Source organism: Silurus aristotelis, assembly GCF_946808225.1.
Source record: "Silurus aristotelis genome assembly, chromosome: 9".
Taxonomy (NCBI): Eukaryota; Metazoa; Chordata; class Actinopteri; order Siluriformes; family Siluridae; genus Silurus; species Silurus aristotelis.
The window spans coordinates 20,505,111-20,525,393 of NC_139582.1; the positions used below are offsets into that span (position 1 = coordinate 20,505,111).

The window sequence follows — 20,283 nt, forward strand, 5'->3', positions numbered from 1 at the left end:
TGTGTGTGTGTGGACAGAATGAACTCAGCAATGTGTCAGGCACCACCCTCAATCTAAGGCCTGTCAGGAGACGGATGGTCTGAGCATGCCATTCTGGCCCCATGTCTGCATTTTGTATAGCGTGCGGAAAAGTCATAGGAGGAGGAGCAGCTCTCAGGACAAGGCATGAATAAAGAAAAGTGGCAGTAATTTATTTACTAAAACATGGCTGTATATAAAATATTTCAGTGCTACAACCCCAAAAAAACAGTTAATGTTGCCGCAATTATTATATACATGGCCTTCCCCAAAGGCACACAATTGTATAGAAGGTCTTTGGATGTCACATAAAATTTTCCATGTACTTTGAGCAAGGAGATCCAAAACTGTTTCAGCATGGCACTGCCCCTGTGCACAAAGCAAACTCCATGACTATATGGTTCACATGGGTTGGATTGGACCTTGGAGTGGCCTGCTATTGAGCTGTGGACTTAACCCTACTGAAAACCTTTGGAGTAAATTGGAATGCTGACTGAACCCCAGGGCTCCTCACCTCGTTTAATAAGCTAGGCTAATTATCTAGGCGTATTAGCAGCAACGCTGCAGCCCGGGTTCAATCCCTGGTCAGGGAACCAACCCCAGCCACTCTTAGTGCCGGTCCCAAGCCCGGATAAATGGGGAGGGTTGCGTTAGGAAGGGCATCTAGCATAAAAACATGTGCCAAATCAAACATGCGGATGATCCGCTGTGGCAACCCCTGATGGGAGAAGCCGAAAGAAAGTTATTAGCAACAATTTGGATATTTTGTGATCACTTAGATAATAAGCAAGTTTTTGTGAGTTTCGTCTAGATTCTTGTTAAAACAAGCCTGTGACTGAACTGGTAACCTGAAATTGTTTATGGGTGAGTTTAAATAAGTGTTTAAACATCATAACACTGCAGGAGGTATTCTTGAACAAAACCCTGTGTTTCAGGAGTAAGCCAGTCTTGGCATGTGGATGTTACTTTAACATGTACCATCCACTTTATGCCAGTGTCCACTTTCAGCACAATAAAGCTCTCTGCACATTCATACTGCAAGATCCTGTTCAGGAACTGTTTGAGGAACATGGCAAAGGTTTTGCCTCCACATTCCTCAGATCCTCAGAATCCGACTGAGCGTCTGTGGTACATGATGGACACATTTATAGAGGCTCCAGTGCACAACTTACAGGATATAAAGGAACTGCTGCTTATGTCTTGGTGTCGGAAACCAGAGCACACCTTTAGATGTCTTGTGGAGTCCAAGCTGAGCTGTTTTGTTGGCTACAAGAAGGAATTACACAATATTTGGCAATATTTAATTTGTACAGATCTGTAACGCTGCTTAATTATTTTTTTTTTAAGACTACTGCAAACAAGCTTGACATACACCTGGCATAGCATTATGACATTATAACGTCATAAAAGGTGAAATGAATAACACTAATAGTAACACTGATTAACTGTTTATTATGGCATCTGTGTGTGGGTGGGCAGCAAGTAAATATTTTGTCCCCAAATTTGACGTGTTAAAAGCGGGAAAAATGGGCAAGAGTATGGATTTGAACGAGTTTGACACGGACCAAATTGTGATAGCTAGACGACTGGGTCAGAGTACCTCCAAAACTGCAGCTCTTGTGGGCTGTTTCTGTTCTGCAAGTGCGGCCACAGCCCGTTGATGCACGTGGGGAGCGAAGGCTGGTCTGCGTGGTCCGATCCAACAGATGAGCTCCTGTATCTCAAACTGCTGAAGAAGTTAATGCTGTTAATGCTCGATGGGTCAGGACTGTTTTAGCAGTAATCGGGGGGCCGGCTCAATATTAGGCAGGTGTCCATAAAATCCCAAATCGTTGTATTCATCTAGAAAATGAAAGTATGACGCATGCATCGGCAGCATCATTTGACTTCCCAACATTTTGAATCAGTGTGAGGGGAAAAAAACCATAGCGCATAGGAAGCTTTGGGATTCCGATTGCAAAAAAAAAAAAAAAAACACTTATTTTACTAAAAGTAGACATTTGTCACAGACACAGGATGTAGACGAGGGAGTCAGAAGGCCGGCCTTGCAAGCTGGTTAGCCAAAAAAATGATCCGTGTTCCTTTCGGTCACGGCGAGCAAAGCGCGGAAAAGAAATAGATCTCTGATATGCTTTCTGCTTAAAGCATAGCCTTCCAAGAGTTATTACCTTTATTAAAAGCGCTGACATGTCGCCTTATATATTTCCGCCTTCTCCCACGCCACCGAGACAATTTTCTTTTCTTAAATAAACTGTCACATGAGCGCTAATTTATCGCCGCCACCCTCATCGAGAGGAGAAGGAAGGGCCGATATAAAGCTTGTATATATGAGATTGGTAATTGTAGCGTTAGCCTACTTGAGTAGAACAAATGCGTCTCTCTCATGGCTGCGCTAATGTGATAAAGGGAAAATTGGCTGTTCGTCAGCCGCCTCCTCTGCTGTGTAATGGGCGACGTCGAAGAGAGAGAGAGAGAAAGAGCGTCCGGCTCCAGCCGAGTCAGATGCATCAGCGCCCGAATTCCAGACGTGTTTCGTTTCAGACGGTTATATTTCAAATGATTGGCCCGAGTCGTACTCGGCGCGCTCGGATACATGGGATAATGTAACAAATTACAAGTAAAGAAACAGTTTTGCTTCATTTAAATGATAAGAGTCTGTCTCGCTGGGGCTCAGGGCTAAGCTGTAAATAAAACATCCGTGTGTGTGTGTGTGTGTGTGTGTGTGTGTGTGTGCGTGTTTGTGCACGCACAGATAGAAGGGTTAGGCTTCAGCAGGTATCAGCAACATGCTTTGAAAAAGCTGGGGATTGCCTGCGCTGATACCCTCATCCGGAGTGGAATATTTCTCGGCGCCCTGACAGCTCGTCCAGCGCTGAAATGGAAAGGGCTTTATCATGGAGCGCTTTGTCACTCAGGCTGCTAAAGGTGCCTCAGCTCTGCTTTCGGCTCGTGTCTCTGCCCTGGTTTATGGGCCAGGTCAAAAGGGCAAAGCATCATTTTTTTAATATAATGCTGTGGCATTTGAAGTGCGATATACTCGTATAAAAAAATAAAGAAATAAAACATCGGCGACATTGGATGTTTTTTTTTTTTTTTTTTTTTTACGCTTTACAATAACAGTACTTAAATAAGCAGGTACTAATATGTAAAATAAGTGTTACTTTGTACAGAGATGTTTATTAGGAATTTACAGCTGTTATATATATACAAACACACAAAAAAATTTTTAGCCCTTATATAAAGAAAATACACCCACATTATTCTTTGATATTCTAAAAAAAATTATTTGTACATAAATGAAAAGCAAAAACAGGAGAAAAAACTTACACACTACACTACTACACATACTATACACTTCACTAAGGTACAGACTCCACTGCACACTGTACAATACACAACAATAGACAACACTAAATACTATACACAACACACCACTACATACTATAAACTACACTAACCTACACACTACACTACACCCTAAACACTACACTACACTAAATTACACACTACACCACACCACATACTATACAGTTCACTAAGGTACAGACTCCACTGCACACTGTACAATACACAACACTACATACTATACACAACACACCACTATATACCATAAACTACACTACACTACACACTATACTAAGGTACAGACTCCACTGTACACTATACACTACACAACATTGCATACTATACAGTACACAGTAAAGTGGATGAGACAGAGGGAGTCAGTGTCTTTTCTCTGCTTGTGTTCCAAGTAGTGGTTGTTTATCCTGGATATATTCATTAGGTAACAAAAATTATTTTGTAATAATATATGAATATAAAGTGAGGTCCAGTTACCAGCTTGACACTAAAACAGGTAGCAGTAACGACTACTTTTTACTTAAGTACATTTCAGAGCAAGAAAAGGTGTAGTCGGTACTTTAACTTTTACTAGTGTATCTTTACTTCTACTTGAGTAAAGGATGTGTGTACTTTTGCTATCTCTGCTCCAGTGAATGAAACTTGTAAGAGGCCCAAAAATGTTCCAACATGAATTAAACAAGCTCCTTCAAGATTTTGTATGCCCAGGGTGAACTTTGGAAGAACTTTAAGTGTCATGCAACGAGCTCTGAAACCCCACTGAACACGTTTGGGATGGAACTTGGAACACCGACTAAACCCCAGACATCCTCATAAACATCAGGGCCTCATCTTACTAGTGCTATTGGAGATGATTCCAATCAACAATTTCCAACAAATCAACACCCAAAAATCTAGTGGAAAGCTTTCCCAAGGGGAAAAGAAAGTCTTAGAAGGACTTGAGTGACCTGCACCATCTCAAAGCCACAGAAACACATTTGTGATGAACTGGGAAGCAGAGTCAGATATGGTCAGGTTTCCAAAAAAGCTTTGTGAATATTGTAGCTAGCAGAAAGTTTACTTGAGGCAACCTGAGGCATTTCTTTACTTTTATTGATTGCACATCAAAACGCAAATTGGATGAGGCCAAAAGCATTTGTTTGGTTGGTTTGGTTAGTTGTTTAATCACCGACCGTTTGAATTCGAGGTTGCGTTATTGCGCAATGAGCCGTCTGTGTCATTTCCACTCGGGTTCAGCATTACAACATCATCATCGAGCGAGAAACGGAAACTCGTCAGATATTTCAAAGCTGAAGGAACACTCCAAAGATTTCGCTCTTCCAAATTTTGGAGAGTTGAAGGAATCGTTTTTTTTATTTTGTCTGTTTTAATGCCAGCCGATGAAGTTTCCTACGTCATCTGTTCTTTACCCTTCAGACCTCCTACAGTACGACAACGACAAGAATGAGAGGCTTCGAAACCCCCCCCTTAAAGTTAATACTAATGCGAGCCACAGAATTCGGTTGGTATTAGTCAAAGTTTCTAATCCCGCATGGCCTTTACTCGGTGGCGATTCTTAGCAATCGGTTTTTGCTGGAATGACTTCTCCCAGCGTGCAATTTTACACACCGTTTTCCTCATTTTTATTTATTTTTTTGTTCTTACTCTTGTATTTCTAAGCGTTCCCTCGCACAAAATCGTTTTCGCTGTCTTAAAGCTTTTGTGTTCAGCTGGTTTTCAGCAGGCATTCTTGCTCTGATGCTGGTTGGATACCCGATTCCACCGGTCATAAAAGCGATCGGCAAAATTTGTAGTGCATTTCAGGGGTAAATCCCCCTGCGCAAAGACGCAAATACGCCTGGTTCGGTTTGAAAGCTGAGAGCGGCTTTTAAGATGTCAGCACCTGCTGATTATGAAGTTGCAAAAAGCTCCAGAGAATGGCCGGTTAATAATCTCCTGCGGTGCTGAGCGTTTCTCCTAACAGCCCTTTTTTTTCTTGTAGGGAAGCGCCAGGCAAAGACGCACTCACATACACAGGAAAGGAACTTTTATACACTTTGGAACAACATGCCGATGTTTTAGAGACTTCTTGCATTTTTTTAAAGAAATGCCTCAATATTTTACATAAAGAAGCAGCCGAAAAGGAGTTGCTCAGTTAATATGAAGTGTGTATCAGATCTGTATTTTGCATCCATTCCTGTTAGACTGATGGACCCAAGAGAAGAAAAATTGCATTTCACAGTTAAAGACTAATAAATAGAACTCACTTTAGAGGCAAACAAATTCAAACAAAAACAAAAAATACAATCACCAATACAGCTAAACTGTTTTAGCATCGTAGCCCATTTTTCAACAGTCTTTGTTGCTGCTAAATAGATGGAAGCACTTCAGACTTCATTTACATCACTCTGACGTGGGCTTCAGATCTCGAGAAGCAAGTCATCGGGCCGGTTTGAGATTTCAAGAACGGCCTCTCACCAGTCTTCAATCAGCCATCATGAAAGAGCACGGCTTAAGGATCCTCGAGGCAGCCAGTTGTCTCGCGCTTCCTTCATCCTCCAGGAATTTCGCTTCTCTTCCTTCCACCTTTTTAACTTTTTTTTTTTTTTTTTTTTTTTTTTTAAGGAAGGAAGGAAAGAGTGAAGAAAGCTGTGAACATACAAATGTGAATGTGATAGGAGGACTCTTTATCTTAGAAAGAGAGGCTCACAGAGTCACCAGGCAAAGGCGAAGAAACTTTATAGGACTTTTTTTTTCTCTACATTTGTAACGTTTTCCATCAACTCGTGCAATTGAATATCTGAGTTTTGAGTGGCAGCGCGAGAGCAGTTGTAAAGTGCTAGATTTATATTCAAATTCATATTTTGTGGCCTGGTACTAAATGTAACTTTGGACTTCACGAGTAGATCCGTAGGATTTTTACTAACATACATTTCTGTTGGATTTTAGGTACACAGGACAAGTGTGAGCTTGTTCCTCAATGGACAAGAAGAAGACGGTACAGCTTTTGACACCAAAACCCTGCTAGGCCCAGTCGCTGATGTCACCTCGGACACTGTGCTTTGGACTGGCCAGAACTCAAAAGGTGATTTCAAGATTTCATATAAATGAGTTTTTTTTTTTTATAGAATATATGTTGCAGATCTGGGTTTTGCAACAATCCTGTCTCTGAGCTCTGCCAGCTGTTCTTTTGCTCTCATGGCTCGGTTTTTGCTCTGATATGCATTGTCAGAAGTGGGGCCTTCAATAAAGAGATGTGTGCCTTTCCAAATCCAAATGCCCAATCAATTTACTTCAACACAGGTGGACTTTTATCAAGATGTAGAAACATCTCGGCAACGCTCAAGAAAATGTCAGAGGCAGAGCTAAATTTCAATTGTTTTTTTTTTAAAGGTCTGAATAATTATGTACGTATGATATTTCAGTTTTTCCTCTTTTTTTATACATTTAAAACCATTTCTAGTTTTCACTTTGTCATTATGGGGTACTGAATGTAGATTAAGAGAAAAAATAAATACATTTAAACATCAAACATAAAATTTTATGAATATTTTCCTAATCTAGCTAGCTATCTAGCTAGCTATCTAGCTATCTAGCTAGCTAGCTATCTAGCTATCTAGCTAGCTAGCTATCTAGCTACACTATGTTTCCAAAAGTATTAGGACACCTGACCTTTCCTGACACATATGCTTCTATTCCAAACTGTTACCACAAACCCGGAGGCACTGATTTGTATAAAACGTATTTTGCACAAAGTGAGCTTCTTGAAGATCTGGTTTACATGCTTTGGAGAGGAAGATCTTGAGTGGTCTGCTGTAGAGCTCTGTTTTCATCCCTACTGAACATGCTGACTGCACACCAGGTCTCCTCACCTACATCAGTACCTGCCTTTTGTAATACCCTTGTGGCTGATGAACACAAATATCCATAAGCACACTTTAAAATATAGCAAAACATCTTATAATCACATACCGTACTTATGAGAAGGTGATCCAATACTTTTGCCAATATAGTGTGTGTATATAAAGTTTTTGTATTTCTACTTTAATATCTTATTATTAGGGAAAATAGAGCAGTGGCCACTCCTGAGTTGTATATAAAAGTACATTACATTAATTCTGCCCTTATTTTAAATGAATTTACACATGCCGCATTTTCTTCTTAGTTGAATTGGAAGAGGAAAAAGGGCACACTAATCTGCAAAGGTGCCACAGTTTTTCATTTTCGAAAGATCCGTAAGCCAGCAACTAATCAAATCTGGGGATTTATATAGGCCAAGGGTGACCATATGGCCACACATAATCTGTTCATAAATGAGATGAGATGGGAATTCAGCGATGCCCATAGTAAAAAAAAAAAAAAAAAATGCATTTGAATACGTATCTGTGAATGGCACACACTAAATGGATGTCAACTCTGTTACCTTAATTTTCTTCTGGGACGCTCACGCACTCGCTCGGGATCCTCCACGGACACGTTCTTATTATGATGAGAAATTTCCTCAAATCCATTTTTAATACTGATGAGGTAATCCATTATTGCTTTGTCAGGGAATTTCAACTAGATATGTTACGTCTAGCTTTAAACTCGAGTGTACTTTTGCTTTATTGATTCTTTTTTCTCGAATCCGGCACCTTATAATATGGTTAATCATACCTATTGTTGACATTGTACACCAAAAAGCTTTGTGTCCTTTTTTGTTATATAAAGTTCTATCCTGAAGTGCCTACAGACCACTGATTTCTCGTATTTTTAGCTGCTTGGTCAATCCAGAGCTTCTCCCGTGCTCGTTTGCATAGGAGCCGCTGGGGACGTGTCTCGAGCACTTTCTGAAAGTGTAGCGTGATAAAACTCGTTTACATAATAGCCCATGGCAGAAACACTTTCTAAAAATACCTCACCTCCACATCCTTTTGCTCCGAAGCCGGATGTTTGCGTCAAAAGCTCCGATATGATTAATGTCTGATGAGTTTATTTATAGAAAAGGGCAATTGTTATATTATGGCACACAAGGAATATAAAGTTCCTCAAGAACTTCTAGATTCTTAGACAACAGATTTCAATTTAATTATATTTCCTTTAACAATGGACATTGCCTCAAAGCAACTTTTAAGCTACAGATTGTAAAAATTCACTTAGAATTAAATTGATGAGCAGCAACTGTGGCAAAGAAAACCCCCCTTAGATGCTGTGAGGAAGAAACCTTGGGAGAAACCAGACTCAAATTCCATCCTTATTAGGGAGACACCAGGATTATATTGTGATTATAAACCATTAAAAACATTACAAACTCCAGAGAGTAAGGAATATCACGAGCACCAGAGTGATCCTTTGTGGAACCAGGATCTCCTGAGCAACTCCTGAATTAGCTCAACATCTGAGATCATTATAGATTCAATACCAACTCCTCCATGCCAGAGCCTTTAAAAGTTCAATGTTGGAGAAACAGCATATGTACAATACTTTTAAATATTGACAGACAAAAGTCCAATGTCTGGAATCTACATGAAGTGGGATCCAACTGAAGCTGGTGCAACTATAGATGTTTTCGATGGTCCATAATCTTCATGAGGTGGCACACAACTTGAGCTGGTACAGCTCAGGATCCTTGTGAGGTCGGCACCTTCTTAATTAAAGGTCTGAAGTCTTCTTGAAGTGGCACACAACTTGAGCTGGCTCAAAGCCCTCTTAGTTAGCAAGTTGTTTTTAATGTATAAACTAAAGCTTAACTGTGTTTTTAAAGATGACAACTATTTATTTTTAGGCCTCTTCAACCAAGAAGTCGACATAATTATGTCATGGAAGGTTTATAGGCAGTAATATGGGATTATGAACCCAACTCAACTCAACTCAACTCAACTCAACTCAACTCAACTCAAATCAACTCAACTCAACTCAACTCAACTCAACTCAACTCAACTCAACTCAAATCAAATCAACTCAAGCTTTACTGCAATTCTTCCATATACACAGTATACAAAAGAGAGAAATGTGTTTACTAATGGAAAAAGGTGCATAGACTGTGAAACAGCAAGAGTAAACATCAGACATAAATGAAGAGTAAATATTAAATGTGCGTAAATATGAGGTAGATGTAATAAATATAATATAACAGCAGAATAACTGATTAGACTTTGGAACTGATTAAACAGGGTCACGGTTACTGCTGAGATTTTTTTTTTCTTATTACAAGCAAATTTGGACAAACTTGGTCAGAATGTTGGTGCTCCTTAATCAGTGCACCAAAGTTCACAACTGTTTATTAGATTTTTTTTTTTGGGCTGTCATAGATCTCCTTTTCCAGAAGAAGAAATAAAAAAGAGGAAGCAGAAAAAGGTAGAATAATCGGCAGAATAAAAAATTAGTTGCCTACACAGTTTAGGTGTTTGGCCTCCTAATAATAAGTAGGCCGTGGGCTTCTGTATAGACTATATGAACTACCTACCTACCTATATTTATTTTATTATTAATATTTTTTTTTAACTGCCAAAAAATATCACAGTATTTAAGACAAATATGCAAATATAAATCGGTCATATGCCACCGAGCCGAGCTGTGATTTAACTGAAATCAACATTCTACACCAAGGAAACAAGTTCACGCCCATTGGCCTCTATTTACATGTAATATGCATAGATCACACCCTATTGTGCTCTCATATACAGTACATTTCATTTTCATCAAATACACCGCAATCTTTACAACTGCTGCAGAAGTGATTCAATAAGAGGAAAGAAACAGAATCCAATGAAGATAATGAAATGAAAATGGAGAATAAGAGTGTTTCTGTATAGCAGTGTTAGAGGTATTTGGTTGTGGAGAAGGATGCTGATAGTTTGGTCATTTTGATTGCTATGATTAAAATGTGCACAATATGTACTTTTGAAATTAAGCAGATTTTTTTCAATAGATTTGTTTCATTTATTTATTTATATGTAAACCCAAGCTCAGGATCTAATCGGATGCCTGTAGAAATAAGTATTATTTCAAGCTTGAAGCTTTCCTTCCCGTTCAAACGCATTTCAGAACACATTGGGCTGATTATGATGTTCTACCACCAGCACTGAAAAGTTTGACAAAAAAAGCATTTTTAGGAAGAACCAAAAAAAAAAAACGGATCCTGTTTACACACATTTTCCTTCTCCACACATAAGCTCAGGTCTGTGAAATTCTGTTCTATTCATGTTGATGTGGGAAATGGAAAAAAAAACGTGTTTGGGGAAGAAACACGATTTGAAAAATCACAAACCGGTTCGGTTTTCAGTCTTCGAGGTTTAAATGTGTTTTGTTTTTGGATTCGATCACAAGTAAAGCTTGATTGAATGCATGTAAAGGGATGTAGTTTCAAATTGTTTACACTTCTGCCAACATACACACTACTATCCAATCCTTTTTCTCTCTCTCGTTCTCTCTTTTCTTCTCTCCTTCTCTTTTTTTCTCTCTCTAGCTGCCATATATTGGCATGAAACCTCTAAGAAGGGATTTGTGCAGTGGTTTGGCTGTATGGTTTATTCACATTGTGATGGTTTATTGTGTTTGCAGGTAATATAAATGCGCTGTACTCAAACAAAGCATTTATAAATCAGAGCATTCCAATATGCTGAAATTCATTTTCTAATATCTAATATCACCAGTGTTGTTTTTTTTTTGCACGTTTCTGTGCCATAACTAAGCGAGAAGGCTGAGTCAGCAGTATTACCCCAAACACACAGCTGCAAATAAGCGTAATCCATTCACCATGTAGCCCAGTGTGTCTTTTACCCCAAACAATGGCAGAGATAAGGTAATCCTCTCACCGCTATGGATCGTGCAAACTCTTCTCAATAGCAGCCTTTGACATTTCTTTTTTTCTTTTTTTCTTCCCAGGATCCAATCAATTCATCGGGAGAATGCAGGATTTCAGATTTTATCCCCAGACATTGACTAACAGGTCAGTGGATTGACATCCAAGCATCTGGAATTGTTTGTTTAAGAGACCAACCATTGTAATTAAACTCAGGGAGGCAAATTAGGTCTATTTGTGTATTTATTATTATATGATGATGATGATGATAATGATGATGATGAGAGAACCAGAGATGAGCTCTGTGAACAGGTTTATGAATGGATCGGGTCAATTTCAGTACAGTTAAGTGGGAGAAATCCATAGCGCATAGCTGCCAACCACTTCCTGGATTCTTTAGCGTTTCATGCATGCGCAAAACAAATCGTATTTCTGATACGGAGTCAGTAGCCACAGTCACACTGCTCTAAATACAGTTTCTTCTTTACTGCTGGCCAATTGGTGACCTAAACAGAAAATATCTGTGGTATTATACTTTGTAGCTCTACAGCATATATAAACTAAAATTAGACATAAATATTAAATAAAAAAAAAACTACATGTAAAAATGATTAGCAATACATTCAGATAATACAAAAATAAAGCAATACAAATGTTATAAAGGAACAGCTTTGCTTTTTCTGGCATCAAAGTCACCAACAGGTTCATCATATGATAATGTTTTTGCTAATTCAGAGTGGATGCTGATTATTATTGATAATTGAGGAGTTATTTTTAAACGTTTTTAGCGTTATATTATTTAACTATAATTAATGAACATATATATATATATATATATATATATATATATACCTTGTTCTTATGAGCACCTCTTGTTATTTAAATGTCTGTATGAGCTAGAGAGATTGAAGAGGTATACTCTGCCAGATTCCCTCCACTCCATGCCCAGCCTTCGTGTCGCTGCCCGTCCAGTCACCCAAGAGTGCACCCTGTAGTGGAAAGGTATTGCATCGCAAATGGGGCTGATGACACCACCAACAACCGCTTGCTCCGCCTCCACCCGCATGCTCACCCGCTCAACTATATCAACGATAACGACATCGGCACGACCTGGGTGTCCTCGGTTTTCTCCAGCAAGGAACAACTTGACCAAGGGCTTTCCATCACCATAGACTTGGAGAGCGGAGGGTACCAGGTAACACATGACTAGATCTGGGTGCATATATACAGTACATGGAGCTATAAAAAGGTAACACATGAATATATAAATATAAACACACACACACATATATATATCAGTGCGAGAATAAACTTAGAAGTACGAGAATAAAGATAAAAAAAATGTAAGAATAAAGTTGTAGCTATACGAGATTGAAGTGTTTTTTTTTTTTATTACAAGAATAAAGTCGTAATATTTTCAGAACAGAAAGTCAAACTTACGAAAATAAAGTCGTAGCTGTATAAGAACAAAGTCGAAATGACGAGAATAAGGTCGAAATATTTTGACAATAAAGTCATAGCAATAAGAGATTAAAGTGGTGTTACTTTGAAAATAATCACAGAATTGCGAGAAACGTTTCGCTCTTTTTTTTCATGAAATAGAGGCGAAGGATTTGGTTAAATCCTACTTTAGGTTGCGATTCAGCAATAAGGAATTTCTTTGTCTTTTGGCGCTTCAGCACAGAGTTATAATTAGTAAACGGACACTGCAGCGATTATGTAGGAAACTAAATGTATTTAAAAAAATGAGACAGACATTGAGAAAATTGCCTCGTTTGTGCTGGCCGAAGGATAGCGATGGTTACTTATGCATGCTATCCGAAGAGGAAATGTTTCTCAAGAGACTATGATCGAAGAAATCGATCCTGAAGGAGTTGAACACCGGGGCGCTCACCAGTATTTCAGCCGGGGTCTAAAATTATTTCGACTATTCTCGTATTGCTGCGACTTTATTCTTGTAATTTTTTGTTTTTTATATTTTTGAAATGTGGCAAAAAACGATGTTGTATATTCGAAACCCTGTTGTTGCTATTAAGAATGACTGCTGTTGTACTGTATTTACAACATTACTATACAACCATAGCTGCAAGAAATTTCTAATTGTGTAGAAAACAACAGAAATCTGTACCTACTCATGGGGTTAAAAAGGATGAGAAGAACAGCCACGGACTGCCCACTTCTCTCAGATTTCTGTTTCTCCCTGCTAATTACTAGAAACTCTCAGAACTGCCAGACTGCATTATCAGCTAAGCCTTTATCCCAAAAGTGTCCCGTGACTTATTGATACTGACCCTGCTTACTTGAACAAACACTCTCAAATCTCTGTCCTGGTTATTGCAGTTTTTTTTATGTGCCCTGCATAGATGATTCTTTATGAGTCGATTTAGACAGCAGTGGTGGGTATTTTCTCTTTTAAAAAAAAAGCGCCCATCCTTCCCTAGCTGAGAGCAGCACTCCTAAAAGAGTCGCTCAAATCTTTTAGCCGGAGACTTCAAGGCTTGTGCGTTTGTCTCGGCTCCCTAAACGGTTTTGTACTTTGCAAATCCGGAGACTTGGGACCCTTTCGGATGTTCAAGCAAACAACCAGATGCTAAGTTCTTTAAGTGTGTGTGGGTGTATGTGTGTCCAAGTTCCCCAGTCTTCCATGTGGCTAAGCCGCGAAGAAAGCGAGGTCCAGGAGAAAAGCGCTAGTGGATTTTCGAGTGGCTCTATGGCAGAGCCTCTCAACAGCAGATAAAACACACCGGCTCAGCTTTTTTGAAGTGTCCACTTAGTCAAAGTTGGCACCAGTTCTTCTACAGAGAAAAAAAGATTTTAAAAAAAGAGAAGGAGACAAGGAGAAAGACGGAAGGGAGATGGAAATAAGGGGACGAGGGGGGTTTAAAGCGGGCAACGATCGGCTTCAAGCTGTTCTTCACAGTGTTGGCGGCCGTGAAGGCGGCCGGGCGTGGACTGTGGCGCTGCTGATAATAAATAATCCATTGGCGTTTAGTATTTCATGCATATTCTTCCTTGTCTTGAAATTTCGCACGCTCTATTTCCGCAGGTTTTTTACGTGATCCTGCAGTTCCGAAACCCGCAACCTGAAGCCGTGCGTATACAACGGAAGACCCGTGGCACCTCAGAATGGAGAGACTGGCAGTACCTAGCTAAGAACTGCAGCAGCTCGTTTGGAATGGAGGATAACGGGCCTTTGGCTTACCCAGATTCGGTCAACTGCCTTCAGTTGCCCAGGTACCCCAGTACCGTTTCAGTCGCACCTGTACCATCTGAGCTGCATCAGTAAAATTACAAACCTAAACCTTAAAAAGTGGGGACACAATGCAATGATTTGCAAATCTCAGAAACCCATATTTTATTCATGATAGAACAAAAACAAACTTACCTTTTGGCAGCAACAGGGACAGGGCTATCTCATCTTCTGCCTGTATACATCTGGGAACTGAGGAGACAGGGATGCCATATGTGTCTGATACAGGATTCTAGCTGCTCAACAGTTCTGGGTGTCCTTTGTTGTATTTTCTGTTTTATGATGGACCAATTGTGAAAAGTCTAGACTGCAGGCAGGCCAGTTCAGCACCCGGGCTCTTCTACTACGAAGTCATGCTATTGCAATTGATGCAGTATGTTGTTAGCATTGTCTTGTGCAAATATTCTGGATGTTGTTCTAAAACCTGAATATACCATTCATCACTGATGGAGCCTTTCCAAACGTGCAAGCTTTCCATTCCACAGGCATTAATGCACTCCCATACCATCAGAGATGCAACGTTTTGAACCGAGCACAGATAACAACCCGCGTGGTCCTTCTCCTCTTTAGTCTGAAGGACATGGCGTCCGTGGCCACAGAACAGCTTTCCACTTTGCCTCAGTACATTTTAAATGAACTTTGGCCCAGAGAGGATTTGCAGGATGGATCATGTTCACACATGCCTTCTGCTTTGCATGGTAAAGACATGTTGCAGCTATCAAATTAAAATTTTTTGTCTTAAAATTTCCTTACACATTGGCTCAGTTTATCCATTTGATATCTATTCTATGTTCTATTGTGGATAAAATATGGGTTTATAAAATTTGCAGATCATTGCATTCTGTTTTTGTTTACATTTTACATACCCAAATGTCTTTTTTTCAATCGGGGTTGTATTATGCTGTTGGTATATAAGATGGATAAAAGTATGCGGACACCTGACAGTCGCACCTCTACAGTATGTGTTATGGATAGAATGTCTTTCCCTTTTCTATGTACAAGCTCCATAATGACTTGGTTTGTGGAGGAATCCCGACACCAGTGTCTGACCGTGCTAATGCTCATGTGGCTAAATGGACATGAAGCCACGTTTTTTAAAATCGAATGGCAAGCATTTCAATAAAAGTGGACTCTGTTAGAGCAGCATGCTAGAACCAACTCCATTTGAGTAATCATGGTTTTGGGAGATGTGCAACATATGGGCATGAGAGTCAAGTGTCTTCATACAGTACAATTGGCTATATTGTGAATGCGTGACACTAATTACTCACACAAACACATAGTTTTTGTGACTTTTTGAACCTAAATAGTATTTGTATTACTTTTAAAGGATGGTATGTATTAGTGTTGCCACATAACTTCAAGGTCTTGGGTTTAAACTAGTAAGTGAATTGGATATTTTAAATAGTTTTCTGGTATGTGTGTGTGTGTTTGTTGTTGGGGGGGGGTGTTGGGGGTGGGGTTGGGCGTATGCGTGGTCCTTTAGTTGCATATCTGGACTTCCTTGACCAACAAAACCAGAATAAAGGATGTACGTATGGATGTATAGATTAAAGGATGGATGTGTAAATGGACATCAAAATCAAAGGATAGAAGGATGAACGAATGAATGGTGACAAAACTATAAGGTAGAAATTCTTATTCTAAAGAAAGAATAAGAGAGGGGGATAAAGTGGAGGAAAGTCTGGTTCTGTCCTGGTTAAGTCTATAAGCATTAGGAGTCAGGAATAAAAAGCAAAGGGGCTGTTGTGTTAGGAGTTATCTTAAATAATGCAGGTGGAGAGACACGTTCTGCCTGGTGACTAGACACTAGTGACACTGTTTTTTCTTTCTTTTTTTTTCTTTTTTTTTTTTGTGATTTTTTCCAGGGATTGGAAACTCTTCCTACTCCTACAAGCCCAATTCCTAATCTCTTATTCATAATTTACAATCTTATCACACTCATCCAGGTTGTAATACACTGAGATATCTTCACCCTCTGGACTTTGCCAGGGTGGGAGGAGCTAGATAAGATCTGACTCCACCCCACGGATTTATGACATAGGCGGACCTTACATTTTTTAATGTTGTATATGATGAAAATTTATACAGATTTTTTTAGTTACTTTCTTTTTTGGTGTTTTTTTGTTGGTTTGAAGGAATGTTCTACAATGAATATGACATAAGGCGATAGATAGATAGATAGATAGATAGATAGATAGATAGATAGATAGATAGATAGATAGATAGATAGATAGATAGATAGATAGATAGATAGATAGATAGATAGATAGATAGATAGATAGATAGATAGATAGATAGATAGATAGATAGATAGATTCATTATGCATGCATACATACACAGACAGACAGACAGACAGACAGACAGACAGACAGACAGACAGACAGACAGACAGACAGACACATACATACATACATGCATACATACACAGACAGACAGACAGACAGACAGACAGACAGACAGACAGATAGATAGATAGATATGATGATATATAACCATTTATAATAATGCTATGATATATGTTGATTTTGTAAAATAAATTTTTGCAATCCCCCCACCCACCCAACCCTCACCTTTTACCCAACAGCGATAATCCGTATACTAACGGGAACATCACCTTCAGCCTGCTAACCACGGAGCCTAACCTGCGGCCAGGATACAACAACTTCTACAACAGCGCCACCTTGCAGGAGTTTGTGCTTGCCACCCACGTTCGTATCCACCTGCAGGGCCAGTACCACACCCGCGGCCCACAAGTGCCCTTCCGCCATCGCTACTACGCTGTGGATGAGATCACCATCAGCGGCAGGTCAGAATCGCCTCCTCCCTGAGTGTTTATCAGACATAATCAACCCCCCCCCCCCCCCCCCACACACACACACACACACACACACACCCCCCCCGACCTTATCTTAGAGTAATTTCACCCCTTTCAATACATTATTACTAATTAGACACAGTTATGGAGAAAAACGCATTAATTAGCAATTACGCGTGTGAAATGCAGTGAGGGCACGTGGCTGTGCAGCTCCAGCATCAGAGCGAGAATTGAAGTTTAAGGAACGTACCATTTTATTATTTTTCGGCGAGAAAGACGATTTTCTCCAGGTCGACTTTTTATTACTTTAAGATCTGCATTCGCAAAAAAAAGAGTTTTCAACTTTAGAGAAAGAAACCAGTTTGTTGTGGAACATTCCTGCTCTTTTTTTTTGGTCTAGCTACAGAATCATGGAATTTCTCTATGGTAATTATGTCATTATTCAGCCAGAATGCCTGTGTGTGCGAGTGTGTGCAAGTGTGCACGAGTGTGTGCGAGCGTGTGCGAGTGTGTATGAGCGTATGTGAACGAGCCGGCTTTAATTAAGCGCTAGTTAAATCGGCATAGGAGAAATTGAGATTTCCGAGAGGGTGAAATCTCATCGTCCTTTGACATTCAGGAGGTACATCTCTTTCTCCTTCCTTCCTTTATTTCTTTTTTTCTTTCTTTCTTTTTTATTACTTTCCAGCTTCCGATCGTCGTCTTGTCTGAGGTCTTGTCATGACGGTTTACGCCGCCAAAGAGAAGGCAGACCGAGCGAGGGAGAGGGGTTTGAGGGAAAAGAGAAAAAGAGAAAGAGAGAGAGTAAACAGTGGTGGGTTTCCCTTTGAGGGGTTGAGAGGGGGGGGGGTTAAAATGTGTGCAAATGCCGCCTTTGTGGTGTTCTGACAGCGTGTCAAGCTGCATCTGTGAACATTAGCGTCAGCTTTGTACTCCTACAGTAATAACCTCCAGCCATAATGACAGCTCTCCCTCTCATTCTCTCTCTCCCTCTCTCTTTCTCTCAGCCTTTGTTTGTCTGTTGTGTTTACCGGTCTGATGGAGGTGAAGGGTTTCTCTCCTTTTTGATGCGGCCCGGCTGGGGCGATGAATAACCGCCCGTTGAGGATGAATAATTAAAGCGATGACCTGAAGGGGCTGGCTGTGTCTGATGGAGACCTGTCAGCCTCTGTATCGAACATTACAGCACACCAATGGTATTTCCACTGGCATTTATAAATGTTGAATGGGAAATCCTATTACTCATGCACATAGCAATATAATAGAGAAGGAGCAAAAAAAGGGAACGCCAGAGATGATGAGAGAGTGAACAAGACAGGGGCAGGTGTGTGACAGAGGAAGGGCGGCGATGTGTAAGGAAAGGGTGGAGGGTAGAGTTGTGTTTACCTTGTAATGGAGTTAAATTGGGAGGGGGAAGTCTAGGATGTTGGGCTTGCGATCAGAAGGTTGTGATTTTAGATCTCCGCTAAGCTGCCAATGCTGGGCCCTTGAGCAAGGCTCTTGGATGCATATTTATAATGACGTCCATATCCAGAGCGACTTATTTATCTCACTCATACAACTGAACACTATTGGGTTTGCTAAGGGGTCCAGGAGTGGCAGCTTGTTGTGGCTGGGATTTAAACTTATAACCTATGGATCAAAAGTCCAATGCCTTAATGGCATCAAGGACAACCGCATCAGGCACTGCTGGGACTTGAAACCAGCATCTACTGTTTAAGCTCAGGTTCAAGTTTATATCTATAACACTTTTTTTAATGGACATTGTCTCAAAGCAGCTTTACAGTATTGAAGAATTAAAGGGAATGATGTGTGTTTATCCCTGATGAGTGACTGTGACAAGGAAAAACTTCCTTTAGATGAATGAGGAAGAAACCTTGAGAGGAACCAGACTCAAAAGGGAAACCCATCCTTATTTGAGTGATATCAAGAGTCTGATTATAAATCATAAAACAATACAAAACACCAGAAAGTGAGAACTAAACACTAGAGAACTACCAAAGTGTAATCAGAGTAATGTCCTTTCTACAGTCTTATACAGTCAGTTGATGGTTTGGAACCAGGAGTTTCTGAGCAACTCATAAAAACATCAACATATGAGATCATCATAGATCCAACACCAGCTTCTCCATGCCAGAGCCTTTGAACACTCAAAGAGGTCCAGTGTCCAAACTCCACATGAAGTGGGATCTAAATGGCGCTGGTACATCTCCAGATAGTTCGAGATGTTTGCGGGGTCGAAATCTTCTTTGAAGGTCCATAATGTTCATGAGGTGGGACGCAACCTCAAGATGCCTCAGGATGGGTAGAGGAACACAAGCATGTTCCTGAGATGTTAGGAAGCTAGGGTCAGAGCACAGTTTTAGCCATGTTACAGCGCCCCTGGAGCTCAGAGGGTTAAGGGCCTTGCATAGGGGCCCCAAAGGGGGCAGCAGCTTGGCCATACCAGGGCTTGAATCCCTGACCTTCCCGAACAGACGTAACCACTGATCTACCATATTTCCCTTCGTGTGGAGAAAACAAACCTCGCCTCGAGACAGCGTGCTTTACGTTTAATATGAAGATTAAATGCCGAAGATTTAAATCAGTGAGAGGAAAGGTTCTAAAATGAAACACCTTTCCAAAAAATCGAGATGTAGACACGCAGTCCCTAAGTATTTGGAAAGCGATCGTTTTATTTGAACATCTAAACATATCACAGAGAGGAAACTCAGCATTTGTTGATGATCCAGACTTCAGGCTGCAAAGGATTTGAATACAGGAATTAAACATATTACTAATATTATAAATTGACAATTTGTCCAATTACTTATGAGACAAGATTGCAGTTCCTATACGCTTGCAATGTTTTTAAAAATCCCTCAAATTAAAATGCTGAAATAAGCAAAATGCCTAGAATTCATGGAATTAAATTTTTTTTATTATTGGCAAAAGTTTGTGGACACCTCTTCATAAGAACGGTATGTGGTTTTAAAGCATCGTGGTCCACATTTAGTCCCAATTGGCTCTAATAATTCCCTGCATTCTTCTGGGAAGATGTTCACGGTTTAAGGGTGTAAGTAAAGGCAGGTACT

At 40.0% G+C, this 20,283-nt stretch overlaps 1 protein-coding gene across 1 annotated transcript in view; it reads left to right on the forward strand.

Moving 5' to 3' along the window:
* Positions 1 to 20,283, forward strand: part of ush2a (Usher syndrome 2A (autosomal recessive, mild)) — a 232,051-nt gene that overhangs the window by 11,787 nt on the left and 199,981 nt on the right. Inside the window, exons 4-8 of the mRNA XM_083551252.1 lie at positions 6,307 to 6,442; positions 11,224 to 11,287; positions 12,041 to 12,335; positions 14,187 to 14,374; positions 16,979 to 17,200. Of these exons, the coding sequence (XP_083407378.1) occupies positions 6,307 to 6,442; positions 11,224 to 11,287; positions 12,041 to 12,335; positions 14,187 to 14,374; positions 16,979 to 17,200 (905 nt within the window). The remainder of the gene's footprint in view (positions 1 to 6,306; positions 6,443 to 11,223; positions 11,288 to 12,040; positions 12,336 to 14,186; positions 14,375 to 16,978; positions 17,201 to 20,283) is intronic.